Here is a 14,649-nt window from a genome sequence, read left to right on the forward strand (position 1 = left end):
TTCACACTGAGTTGGTCGTCCCATATTTACCATGTTAGTGTTCTCAGTTGGTTTTGATACAGTTCATTCAGTAATTGTAAGTAAGGTTTGTATAAGACAAAATTTAATTTCTTATTCAAACAAATTACTTTAGAAAATGAGATTTTTATATTGCACGAGTCCGAAGCGCTTTTCTGGATTGACCGTCATCAGGAACGTCCAAAGCCGCTTTAAACTGTTTAATGTTTCCTAGCCAGTATACAATCTTTACTGCTTTTCTTGACTTCAAAAGCAAAGCGTAGAATAACAGTATTCTATAAATACTAAAACACTTAATTATTGTGTCATACTGTCAATGTGTTATCTGTATTCATCTTTCATGGTATTAGTTTTGGCACATAGGACCATATAGGCGATATACATATGTTATTCAATTATTCAATTTCTAATATATATCAATGGTTCATATATATTGTATGAATATAGCATTCGGTGATTCTGTAATATATGTTTCATGTATTCCTGCAATTTTCATATTAATTGAATAGTTACACATTTCCGAGTCATTGGTAAATAATTATTCAATTTAGATTTATAACACTTCTCAAATTCCAAGGGTTGCAAGGTGTTGTCTCGCTTTTAGTCGTAAATCAGCAATGCTGGAATTTTTAGATGTCTTTAAATTATTGTCATGTAATGTTGCAAGGTTTAATGCTGTAGCATAGTGATGATGGTAAAGGAGAAGTGGATGAATAGCCGGTGGATGTGGCGTCGGTGGAGCCGTGTGTAGAGGATAGTACGGTAGAAAGGGTTGAAAATGAAGTCTGTCAACTGCATCTCTGATTGGTGGAGACGTCACGTATGTCCCTATTCGTACAGCGTCCAATGGTGTTCCATGTCCTGGCATCATAATTCCTGCTGATAAATAAAAATGTCTACTTTAAGAACAAGCAACTGACCAATTTTATATTTTTGCATATACAAGATATGTAGATTTACTTAGGGGTCTGTTAACCATTGGAGTATCACATTGTCAATATAATGTTTAATGAGGATTTTTTTATATACTCAGTTAAATAGAATTACATATATTTTAATTAAAAAGCTTAAAATTCAAAAAAATGAATTTCATAATCAAGATATTGTCGAGTAGAAGTATACAGTTAAATTTTGAAACATAAAATTAAACATATTTGTTGCTAAACCTTCTTTTCTTAGAATATATAAAATGTCCAGAAAAGCTGAAACTTTTGAAAGAACAGTAGGGAATTTGACTAAAATCCACAAGTTATTGTCACCGACTGTTGGGTGAGTAACAGTTAACCGTCAGTGGCTTCGCCCAAAGGGTGGTAAATATAAGAGGAACATACCTAATTAGTTGTTTGCAGTACTCCACTAGATTAACTAAGTCAACCCGTCATATAGATTTATCCGAGTTAAGCCCAAAGTTAGTTTGAAATTATATTTATATCTTCCAATCTTTCAAAATAATAATAATAATAACTAAATAATAAAATAGATAAATGAAATGAATTAAAATAAATAAAAATATCAAGCTAAAAATTTAAGCTTAATTAAAAAAGATTTTTTATATTGCTATTGATATGAACAGTTGTACTTGCAAACATAAAGGTAAATTTTGAGTGGAACATAAAGAAAACTAAATACCCGATACCTGTAGGCATCCATCAATCGTGTGCTTACAAAAAAAACAGAGTACCGTATGTATTGTAAAGTTGTTAAGATTAATGGTCTTTGACATTTCATTCAGTGCTTGCTTATCATCAACAATAACAAAATCTTTTTGTATATTTGTAGTCGAACATTTCAAGGGTAGTCCAAGGTTGTATGACCTGACTTAATTCCCAATTTACTTCTTTTAATGTCATCTTTACATTTAAAGCTATAATCTTTCGGTGTCAACACAATTCTTGAGAGTTTCTATTTAGTTACAATGTGTGTTTTGTTCATTTTATTTTCAGTGTTGACAGGTGTGTTTTGCATAGTGTTGTTTGTTAAAGAAAAACAAATCGAGATGTTCCTATGGCATTGCCAGTTTGGTTTTTCATTTATGAGTTTAAATATGCCTTTGGTATCGTTTTTTCGTCTCTTTTTTACTTCGCGACATGATAATTTCTCATTGTTATTTGCTCAATTAATTAGTCGAAACGCTATATTCTCCGGCCATAGTCGTTTGTCTATCTATTTGATCGGTACTCGAAGTAACGGTCTTTCTTTATGTTTTTTCTAAGAATTTAAAAATCCATCTTTCTTTAAAACTTTTTTTTTAAATTTTGATGCATCCACCAAATTTAAAACGTTTTAGATATGGTGGATGCATCAAAATTTAAAAAAAAGTTTAAAAGAAAGATGGATATTTTTTTTACGAAGAACCTCCTATTTTCCATAGAAAAGAGGTTTTAAGCAGACCTGACTGTTTTTGTTATGATTACATAATTCGTAGTCATTTTCATTTAGGACAAGAGACTTTGTGAAGATCTTAAGATTATTTCAGATACCAATTATGGATATCAAACAGTGGATCTGTTCCGCAATTTATCATAATCTGACAAATTTTCTAGCCAATAATTGAATATAGGGAGAAGTGTTTACTTTAAATATACAATCTTCTGACAGAAAATATTAAATAACCAAATCCAAGACTTGATGAAGTGTTTTGTTAATGATCTCTAATAAGAGAACATCACCCTGCAACCGTTTTTCTCTTTAATTAATCTGTCCCTTGCTCTTTTGAAAATTGAATACGTCAAATACGTTATCCCATAGATTCATGGCAGGAAGCATCATAGTTCGCATAAGGTCGTGTATTTTGAAAGAGAAAAAATTGAGGGGCCGAGTCATACAAATTCGTTGTTATAGACAAATATTTGTGCTTGGTAATTTATCATCGCGTAAGCTATTCAAATTTTCCGTAGTTGTTCTTTTGTCAACAGAAGAGGCTACAGCAAGCAATATTTGTTCACAATTTTTCTAATAAAATAGTTGATGAAGCCAATTTAGCGTTGATTATACATTGCTATTTTGTAATTCTACACGATGAGGTTTAATCAAGGAACCAAGCTTGTCAGTCCCCGCGACACAAGGGTTGCCCAAAACTGTCGATTTAAGGTTAACCATTCATAGTTAATCAAACATTGCAGAAATTCTTATTTTCAAATGAACCATATATGGTAACGTGTATATTATATCACCAGCAATAAGATAGAGATTAATCATGATTAAACTGCATGTAGAATAGATATGCAATCAATTGAAACTTTTATTCTACGCAAATATTGAATGCAAACTAAGAGAACTAACAGATTAAAAATCTGAAGTTATTGTCAACAAAAAAGTATATTGGATAAATAACAATAGTGATAGTCTGTTTTCCTGGGTATATTCTCGTCATTGGCAAGGAGCCTTGGATATGAAAATAAAATATGCATCTTATTATTTTTTAAAGGTCATCATTTAGTAGTACTAGTATTAAAAAAATAGTCATCATATTAAAATCATTATTCAGTCTTTCGAAAGTAGATTTTTTTCTATTACTCAGTTTAGAGACTTGGATGTACATATCGCTTCTCCTCTAAGGGCATCATTCGGTTGATTAAATTCTACGTTTGTGTATAGTTACATAGGCGATCTGAGTAATACGGGTCTTTTGATCTTGATTTCTCGACGGAAAGTTTGAAAATCAGTTCCAATTCTTATAGTATTTAAATTTGTACAATATAGTTCATTATGAAATATAAAGGTGGCAAGATCAAAAAAGTTTGTGTATGTCACTCACAATACAATATGTAAAAATTCTGGAATAAAAGAAGATCGAAGATTTTGTAATAACAAAATGTAAACATAGATACTCCGTATCTGTTTTCCAAGGAAATATTACGTTGATTGAAATAAATAGCTCATTTAAACCATTACCGAAAGTAATATTTACATTTAATTTTTTTTATTTATACATGTGTAGTTTCATGACTGAACATAAATTTTAAAAAAAATGGTCCATTGATCAGCATCCGTTTGAAACTAGATCCATTGAAATTAAAGTTTGCGAGGTTTACTTTCATATGACCGTCAATTGTTTTCATGTAGATGTTTATTGCCAGGAACGTCTTAGGCAGCGGAACATTAGATCAATTGTTTCAAAACCAATAAAGACTTAAAACAGGGATATCTATAAATCTTCGACAAAGAGCAAAACCCATATAGCACAGAAAGCTATAAATAGGCCTCGAAAAGACAAATGTAAAACAATTTAAAGATCTTCTGATCAATTTAAGGCAGATCACTACCGACTGACTACCACTATCAATTCCCAGAGCATGGCGTTATGGAAGAAAGACTTTGTCGGGAGAGGTTTTGGAGAATTAAGTTCAAAACATTGGCACTGTCATATATCAAAAAAGAAAATAATACATATGTGTAAAAGAGAGGTTAAAGATATCAAAGGTATAAACTCATAAGTCGAAATTTAACTAGACATTGCCATTGCAAAACTAAAAACCACAAAACGACAAACAACAGTATACAAAACACAACATAGAAAACTAAAGACTGAGCAACATAAACCCCACCAAAAACCGGGGTGGTTTAGGTGCATCGGAAGGGTAAGCAGATCCTGCAACACATGTTGCACCGTCATGTTACTGATTTAAGTACAAAGCCGGCAAACAGTCTAATCCGGTAGGTCACATTCGAGTTCATATTGAGTTTTCGTTAGGTAGATATAATATTCCTCCCTAATAAAGATTAACTTCCACACGAAATCCATGAACAGACATGAATTCGGATGCTCGAAATACTTAATTGTCAATTCTAATCCACCGCTATAAATTCATGGAAATCAAGTAAAGGAAAGCAAGTATTCATTTTTATAAAGATAATCAAATTTCTTTTTCACTATTTCATAAAAATGAAATACCATTGAACTGTTAATGCGAGTCGTTCGTCAAAGACATTAAACAACCGTTATCAAATTGTGTAAATCAGATTAATAACAGTAATTATTTCCAATAAAGTTCTATTCTTCAGTAATACAATCAATACTAATAAAATCAATTTCAGCGACGCTAATTTAATCTTGTTTCTTATTGGACTTGTACAAATGATAGAAATCGAATGGTGTCATCTTTTCCACTCAAGGTGTAAAGTCACAGTTTTGATAGTTTGGAGAAACAGTGTTTATTAAAGCGGGAATCGGGAGATGATAAAGAAACATTATAATAAAAGTAGAGACAGATCGAAAATACTAGTAAGCAGAAGCAAAAACCTAAAAGTATCAGATGATGAATAATAACTAAAAAGAAAAAAAAACTAAAGAAATGAACGTTTGAAGTCGTATTGTACTGTATATATGTACACGATCGAATGGCAGTACAAGCCGTCGAGTGATTTCAGTTTTTATTCAAATATTGTTATAAATCTCGGTAATGATCCTGTCCTCTGTTTAATCACAACAATGTTTTTCAGATTAGTTTTATTACACAGATGTTTCCCAGTATATTATATTACATGAGGTGTTTTCCATTATTACCTTTACTCCAAGTTACAATCTTAACACCTGACACCTACTGGTTTTGATTCTTAGACTAGACAAGTTTTAGCTTTCTAATAAGCTTTCGAGTGCTTCGCTGTATCATACTTTTTAGTAAGATGTGGTTTATGTGGTTGTTTCTTTGTGCATCTCCTCCTAAGTATGGTATTATATGCCTGTTTTAGATGGGACGTATTATGGTATACCGTAATTTTAATTGTCCATGAACACTTCCTACAAAAACAAAGTTTTTCCTTAAATAATTCCCACAAAATTTTTAACGCAATAGGATTGACAGAAGAAAGCTTCTTTTTGATTTTAACATTTATTGGTGGCGTCATTTCATAGATACCGTTCGATTTTGAAAGTTTATGATTTGTCAGTCCACAGTAATGGGACCTTGCCGGTCAAAATAAATAAAAGGTAATATTACATATGGTGTAGCATTCTCCTGTTTTCATTGGATATTACGATCACGTATTTGAAAGGTTATTTTATGTATCCGGAGCCTTGTTTCTATTTTTAAGTACTAGTATATTGACGCTATGTTTCTATTACGGTCAATATGAAAAATCTTGCTAAATTTAGATTAATGACGTCATGACGTCACACACAACAACCATTAAGGAAGCGCCGCAGCAGATGAAAAGAAAATTTGCAAGTTTATCACAAGAATTTTTATGTTAAACGCAGACGCTAAGAATACATAAAGCTAACGCAACAAGCTATGGAGTTGTTTAAAGAATATTGATATTTTCAATAACATGTTAAAATTCTTGCAAAATACAATTTAAAAATACACAGAAAGAACATTGAACGCCATTTTCCTAATACATTATTTAGTTTTGACGCAATAATTATTTGCATATGACTATCCTCATATATTTTTCCTACACCGCCGTTTTACTAACTTGTTATGGAGTAGTACATTGAACGGCGTATATTTTAAAGCGTTACATTTGACTAAAATATATTCCGCGTGAAACAGTCCTCACGTGATATTCATGTGACGTTATTATGTATTTGAAATTACGTGAAAAATACACATTTAGCATTACTTCATACATTTACCACGTCAAAATATCAATTAATCAAAAATTAACTGCTTGAGCCTATTTATTAATATGAATTTCACGCGACATTATATAGTAAGGTAAACCAGTAAAGGCGAAATAATTCATTCATCGGGTATCGGATCGGGCTTCGAATACCCATACTGTAATTTTTACGCATTTACTATCTTTTCCTGTCGTGGACATGTTCTGAATTGTAAAAGTCTTTCTAGCCAACAGAATCTTTTCCACATCACAAAGGAACCAATGAGAACATATATTTATTAAGTAATTATATCAAGATGGCGTGGATATCGTATAAAACTAATAGCTTCACACCGTGACGCGAAGCAATACAATTCAATGAAATATCTACCCCAGAATGCATAACCAGACACAAACATCTAAAGATCAGGATATTACCTTGCTTTGTCTTATCAATCGATTTATGAGATTTGAACATCGGTAAAATACTGTTGCCTATTCATCACCACCGGGTCAGAATCTCTGCTGGTGGACACTATTGTCCATTAGAATTTAACCAGCCCGGTAGCTTAACTCCATGTTGAATAGTAATTGCATTGAATTGTCTTCTTAGTGGATTTATGAGATTTGAACATTGGTAAACTAGTGTTGCCTATGTAATATAAGTTGTAAACTTGTTGACATGAAATGAAACTAATACAATTTAAAAAAAACGTACCAAAAAATCCCAATAAATACCCAAGGCTTAGGGAGGTATTGTGAAAAGTTGTGACTAACCACATTCACATTTTATTTAATGTTTTCAAATTATTTTAGTTTTTTCCATGATTTCATGGATTTTTTTCACTGTTCGAACAGCGGTATACTACTGTTGCCTCTATTTGCCAGTTCAACAGTGTATGTCATTTTAAAAGCAGACTGTATATTTATTTATATCAAACTCTCCGTTTACATTAAGATTTATTTTTATCACATTGTAAAATTGCATTGCCTTAAATGTTCATGTTTTCATCTTATTGTTAGAATGGTCTACAGAATAAAAGTCAACTCATGATAGTTTTGTACTGTCTTAACCAATATTTGGATTGCACCATTACAGGAAAAACTACAACCTGACTGATGTGTCATGAAAGAATATTTCATTTCGTGGCATACAATAAATCGACGATAACAAAAAACCCAAGCCCTCATTCAACAACAGAAGCGATATTAGAAGAACAGACCCTGTATAGGAAAACCGATATAAAGGCCAAAAATGGAGCATTTTACCATCCGTGAAAAGGCTGAAATGGAACAGAAAACAATTGACATGCGTTGACGTTTGAGATGGAACACGCAAATATACGCAGAGAGGCTCAAATGGAACAAGAGGCCGCAGTTGTCGTTTGTGGAAAAGCTGAGCTAAAGGACACTTGGACCTTCTCGAAACACAGAAACAAGCTGCGACCCATATCCGTGAGTGCGACGACCAATTTATGGGAGACTTACGGGTGTTGGGTAGCACCGATAACGTTTCTAGTGCAACGTAAGTTGTTACCAACAACAGACAATCAGTTCCTGATCGTGCCTAGCTGTTAGATACCAGTCTTTGAAATGGATGGAACGTGAACACTTACTTACATTTGTGAATAATATTCTGGACAACAATCACGAAGAACATTCTTCTGTGGTGTCTTTCATACAAAAAAACCTGACAAATCAAAGCTTTAAACTGTTACGGAGTCTCACTGTTTACAAGCCAAGACTTGTCGAATGATCTTTTTGGAGTTCTCTTGCGTTCCGCAATGAAATGGACACTGTAACTGCTGATGTCCATCACGTGTTATACTGTTTTGTGGTTAGAGAAGACCAGAATTATCTGAGATTTTTATGGCATGGGGACAACGACCTTGTCGAATACCCAATGAGAGTGTACGTTTTCCGAAACAGTCCGTCACCACTAGTTGCTACGATTAAACTCAGGGAAACTGATTAGGGCAACCACGTGACACATTTTATGAAAAGGAATATTTATGTCGACATGACCTACTAAGGACTCAACAAACACTACCCATATATGGAAACCTAAGGCTAATAACAAAATCGCCTCTAATTGTACGGAAGTATTGTCAGCATTTTCCGCTTCCAACCTTCAACACTCGACTTGGTTGTAACCACTGGAGAGGAATATTGTAAACAATCAAAGAGACATCTTGCCTTATATTTCAGTTATTTTATTTTCATTCTCTATATGTATGTAAAAGTTAAGATAAAAAATCAGCTACTTTAATATATGATTTTAAGTGTAAAGGTACTATATGCACAGGATTTTCATGTTTATGCACAGTTTTGATTTATAAGAAAAATCGACATGGTTGGAAAATACAAATAATAACACCATTACAAACACAATTTCATTTTGATATTCTTGTCATGGTTAGAAAACACATAAAATACAAACTCAATCCCAATTTTATAGTCTTGTACGTGTCTACATAAAACAAATCTATTCTATTTTTAGAAATTTACCTGTGATAATACAAACGTCACAAAAATACGTCACTTTTTGTGGCGTTGATACATTCGTGTGACGCGCAGTTTATACTTCGTTTGTGGTGTTCTGATGTACTGTCGTAAATTCATGGGAGGTGTCCGTTGTTATTCTGTGGTTTACATGTTGTAATGTACTATTTTATTATTTATTTATGTATTTTTCTATTCTGGGTGTTCTTGCGTGTATTTGTACTGTATTCCTGTCACGTAATGTTGTCATTTTAGCGGTATTTTTAACATTGCCATATAAGCAGGAAGTTTGGCGTGCCATAAAACCAGGTTCAACCTACCATTTTTTCTTTAAATGTCCTGTACCAAGTCAGGAATATGGCAGTTGTTATCAAATAGTCCATTTCTATGTATGTATGCGTTTGTTTTTGTTGCAGTTCAGTGTTTCTGTTGTTCCGTTGTTTCCTCTTACAGTTGATGTGTTTCTCTCGGTTTTAGTCTGTAACCCGGATTTGTTTTCGCTTTATCGGTTTATGACTATTGAACAGCGGTATACTACTGTTGCCTTCATTTACGATACGCTTTGATTTTTAGCTTCGATGAATATACATGTATACACGAAAAGTCTTTCTCAAGAAAGTTTTTAAGGTTTTGCAATGTTGAAATTTACAAAATGTAAGAATAAGATGTGGTATGATTGCCAAATGCGACAACTCTCCACCCGAGACCAAATGACATAGAAGTTAACAACTAGTACATACTCGATATATATAAAATGTCAATTTTTTTTCTTAAGTAAAGTGATGTGATAATATGTCGAGTCACATTTTGTTGTATTTTATGCTATGTGAATTGATTGACCATGCATGTTTATGTGAATATATTATGTTCTCTTGTATACCCGTGTGTCTGAGGATTGATAAATTATTATTGTGATGTTTATTTTCTTATCTAATTCATCTCATCATTAAAAAAAATTAAGGAGAGAAACTGTTCATATAGTTCATATATAGCGCCTACAAATTTAAGAATATATCAATGACGCATATATTTTTTAAGAAAGTGAAATTCACACTTTATACATTTGAAATTTCCATTCCTCCAAAGCGCCTTAAATTGAAAGTTACGTAGATAGTAGAAAAAGGTATATAAGACAAATAACAAATTATGATTAACCTTTGCCACATATATCTAATGTCTTTTCATCGCATTTAGATAATTTATTTATGAAAGCATCTTTAAGCACCTTGGGTAGAATTGAATGATTAAAAATGTATCAGCTTTTGATTATCTTTGATATGAATAAAAGTAGAATTAAGGTTTTCTGTTAGCATACTGTACTCATGCTATGATTCGCTAACAAACAAAGGTAAACCGGCTGAGAATAACACACTAGAGCTATGTTCCGCATATGTAGAAAATAGCAACAACATATTAACATAAACAAAACAAAAAAGCACACAAGAACAAAAAGGAAAGAAAGATGGTACTTAAAATGAATATATATATATATGAAATAAAATATGCCCCCTTGGAAACCATACCTTTCTGCATCTGACTCTCTTGTTTTCTGCATTTTGCTCGCCTATTCTGGAACCAGACCTGACAAAAAATAAATTAAATCAATTTACATTACTTTCATCAACTATAATCTGTACTCCCAATAAAATTAATTAGATTTGTTTGTTTATTTCATCACCTTAACCTTCAAATTAGATTTTCATTTTCGGGATTAAATTAATTACTCCGCGTATACAACGTTAAAGAAGTGAGTTCTCATATGCTTAATAGTATAAAGGATTTTTGTATGGACACTGCTGGGAAAATATAATTGATTGTGTTTCAAGTGGCTGTCGAAATGATCGTAAATGAATTAACGATTGACAAAAGAAACAAGACGAAGAAGAAATATTTTCTTTAATTTTCGATGATTTGTTTTTGTAACATATGAATGAAAGTATTGCTTAGAAGTATTCAAAATGAAAATCGTTACAAAATAAGTTTTTTTATTCATAGATACTGTTACCTAATTTGTTAAAAAGTTATATTTTTCGAGACCAAACATAAAATTATAAAGAATTTAATAAATTTCGTTACTTAGTATCTTCCATTCATATTTAATTCAGATCTTTCATGTCAATGTCTAAATATTTTGAAATTGCTTTTAATAAAAATTGCATTCTGTAACTTTGTCTTATTTTCGGCGATTCAAATTACTTTTAATAAATTATTCAGCATATCACAAGTTATGCAATATTTCAAAAATCACTAGTAAATGTGTATTGACCTTGTCGACATTTCATCTGTGAGTATAGAACATTTACAATATAGAAACTAATCTAATAATTGTTTTCCTAATTATTCCATTAATCTTCTGAATTTTTGTTGTCGTGTAATTGTCAAGTGATGTAGCTTGTAGAGAAAGCAAAATAAGACAAATAGAAAATAATTATCAATTTTTACTACAGATTATTAATGTCTTTCCATCGAAATTAAGATAATTTTAGGATAGAGCACAATATGTTGAAATAACATGAGAATTATCTGAAAAGAGATTATCCTTAACAAGGGAATATGTCCAAATTAGAGACATTGATTCAATCAGTGAGCAAAGGATATCAATTGCTGATGACACTAATCCAAATCATAATATTCTCTATGGACAAGAAACGGTTTCTTGCTGTTTTATTACTGAAATAAACCTGATAGAATAAAACATTTAAATAATAATTCTTTATTAACTTTGAATCTTGACTCACCTGTTTATTAAAAATGCAGTATATATTATAGTAGTGCATATGGCATATTACAAACAATATTTATAAATAACAATAGGTAACATCATAAATTTCATGTGTACTATAGTAATATATGTACAATAAAAAAAAGTATAGACAAATTTTAGTGTGATTGATTGATTGAATAGTAACTTTCACGTCAACCCCAATATGACGACGATATAAATCAAACCCTTTAGTTTAACATTTATAATCAATTGTAAAGAAAGGCAGTATGCACAAAAATTCTATATGATAATTTCTTTGTCACATGGGCATTATGACCGTTTTGAAATTAATTATTGGATGTGGCTGTGAATCTTGTCAAACATTGCAGGATCTGCTTTCCTTGTTCACGCACCTATTCTATTTGGTGTTCGTTTATTATTGTTTTCCTTCCATTTTCTCTCTCTTTATACATGGACGTTTGAGATTAAAATTGAACATCGGTATACTACTTTTATATTTACCTGGCATTTGTCAGTATCTTAAGTTGGAAACCTTCCATGTTAAAAAACATTTATCCTAAGTAGGAAACCTCGTAAATTATTTGCTTTAGTTTGTACTTTAAGAACTACTTGTTCTTAGCTGAACTTTGATAGTCTCTTAAATTAATTCAAAACTTCTGGATTCAGGGCGATTTAGAGATTGACATCACGGTTGGAAATTTATTTATTGTTGAATATGAATACAAAAAGATTTTGGGTTTATGTCAATAAGACTGCAAAAGAAATTATAAACCATCTATAGGTAAACACACGGTCTAAAACAATAGATAATTGTCTAAAAAGAATGCCAAGCTGTCAGTCGCCCCTGATAAAGAAAATTTTTGAAATGATTTAACAGTGAATATCAACGAGTCAATAGCAACTACCCTAAAAATTAAGTATGAAGCTCACCGGTGAAAGAGCATTCAAAACAAAGAAATTCTAAACTACGAATCTAAATCGCCTCGGGTTCAGAAAAGTGGTGAAAAAATTTAACAATGACTACCAACGATACGTCATTAAAACCTATTTCCCTAAAGAACAAAAACATTGATGCATTATTTTTGGTGCTTTGACGGTAGTAAATATCCACCTGTATGACCCCGCTTTGCAAACTTGAAATCTGTAAATGGTGTCGGTAGCTTTTCAAATATTTGGGTAAAGTCTAGATACTAGATTCACATATTCCATAAAGACCATTTCAAATATGGGATTATTGTTATGCTCTAAGCATTTCAAACGTATACTCGATCTACCGGTATGTAAAAATGTTTCCACGACCTTTATATCAATTGTTCGTTTGAACTGAACCTAAGAGTACTACATTTATATGGTGAAAATTGCCAGGTACTCGGAGAGACCATAAAGTGGAGCGAATATGTATCCATTTTTAAATAGCTTTATCGAAAAAGCCTTAATAAGTGGATAACTTATAGCTGTGATAGTATGGAGTTTCCGGAATAGCATTAAGTAGATAACGTATTCGACAAATCGAGATGACTGACCAAAAGTTAGAGTCCTATATCTATATTTGTCCTAACTTAACGGGAACATAAAGTAAAATCTTTTTCTTCAAAATGAAAATAAAAGAAAACATTCCGCATGTCAAAATATCATACAAACAAAGTGTTTGAGTGATAGCCGGTTTAGATAAAAAGAAAACTCATATAATAAAGAATTTAAAACACGGAAGATACCAAGGAGACATTCAAAGCTCATAATAAACTCATCATTTATACCAAGATTAAAATTGTGTACGCCAGACGCGCGTTTCGTCTACAAAAGACTCATTAGTAACGCTCGAATAAAAAAGTTAAGGCCAAATAAAGTAAGAAGTTGAAGAGCATTACGAAAGGTTTACCAAATACAGCTAAGGTAGTCATTTCCTGGGATAGAAAATCCTTAGTATTTCGAAGTTTTGTAAATAGTTTTAAAATTTGTAATTATGACGATATCAATGATAATTCATGTCAACACAGAAGTGCTGACTACTGGGCTGGCGATATGGAGAGAATAGTTCCCCTTATAGTGGCATCGACCAAGCCGTTGTAAATAAACTCATCAGTCAAAGTGAAAATAACAACGAAATGGCTAAAAACGAAAGTTCAAGTTGTCATTTTTGCCCTCGCATTTGGGCATTTTCAAAGGGATCTTTTGTGGAATTTCTTCATAGGTTTCAACCATGCAAGAAAAGTTAATTGGTTATATATAATCAGATTAAAGCGAAATCAACTTATTTTTCTATTACTTTATTCGCAATATATATATATATATATATTTCTAAATTACAATAAGAAAACAATATGATTTGAGTTTGATTTTAGTCATTTGTTTGTTTATAATATTGCTTGATATGTACGGTTCCAATATAAACTTGAAGATGCGGTATGAATGCCAATGATACAACTGTTCACCAGAGACAGAATGACGTAGATGGTAACAAATATAGGTCCAAGACTATTTCTTAAAAATGAAATCATAAGATACTCATTATGTTTATCTATGAAAGAGCATATCAAAAATAAAACTGACAACGCCATGGCAAAAAAGAAAGAAAAAGACCAAAAGACAAACCACAGTATACAAAACACAACATAGAATAGTAAAGACTTAGCCACACGAACCCAACCAAAAACCGGGTGATCTCAGGTGCTCCAGAAGTCTACGCAGATCCTGGTCCACATGTGGCACCCGTCGTGTTGCTCATTTTAGTACCAACACGGTGATAAGTCTTATTCGGTAGGTCAAATTCGGGGGAAAGGAGGGCGGGATTGTGGTTACGACGATTGGAATATATCAGCCTTCATTTGTGAAACAGATATTCCGTTTCCTTGAGAACAACA

At 32.0% G+C, this 14,649-nt stretch overlaps 1 protein-coding gene across 1 annotated transcript in view; it reads right to left on the reverse strand.

Moving 5' to 3' along the window:
* Positions 1–328: 328 nt before the first annotated feature.
* LOC127736909 (short stature homeobox protein-like) overlaps positions 329–14,649 on the reverse strand; it is a 31,065-nt gene continuing 16,744 nt past the window's right edge. The window contains exons 3-4 of the mRNA XM_052247474.1: positions 10,587–10,644; positions 329–897 (exon numbers count right to left, since the gene is read on the reverse strand). Of these exons, the coding sequence (XP_052103434.1) occupies positions 584–897; positions 10,587–10,644 (372 nt within the window). The 3' untranslated portion in view covers positions 329–583. The remainder of the gene's footprint in view (positions 898–10,586; positions 10,645–14,649) is intronic.

Source organism: Mytilus californianus, unplaced genomic scaffold, assembly GCF_021869535.1.
Source record: "Mytilus californianus isolate M0D057914Y unplaced genomic scaffold, xbMytCali1.0.p SCAF_4, whole genome shotgun sequence".
Classification (NCBI taxonomy): domain Eukaryota; kingdom Metazoa; phylum Mollusca; class Bivalvia; order Mytilida; family Mytilidae; genus Mytilus; species Mytilus californianus.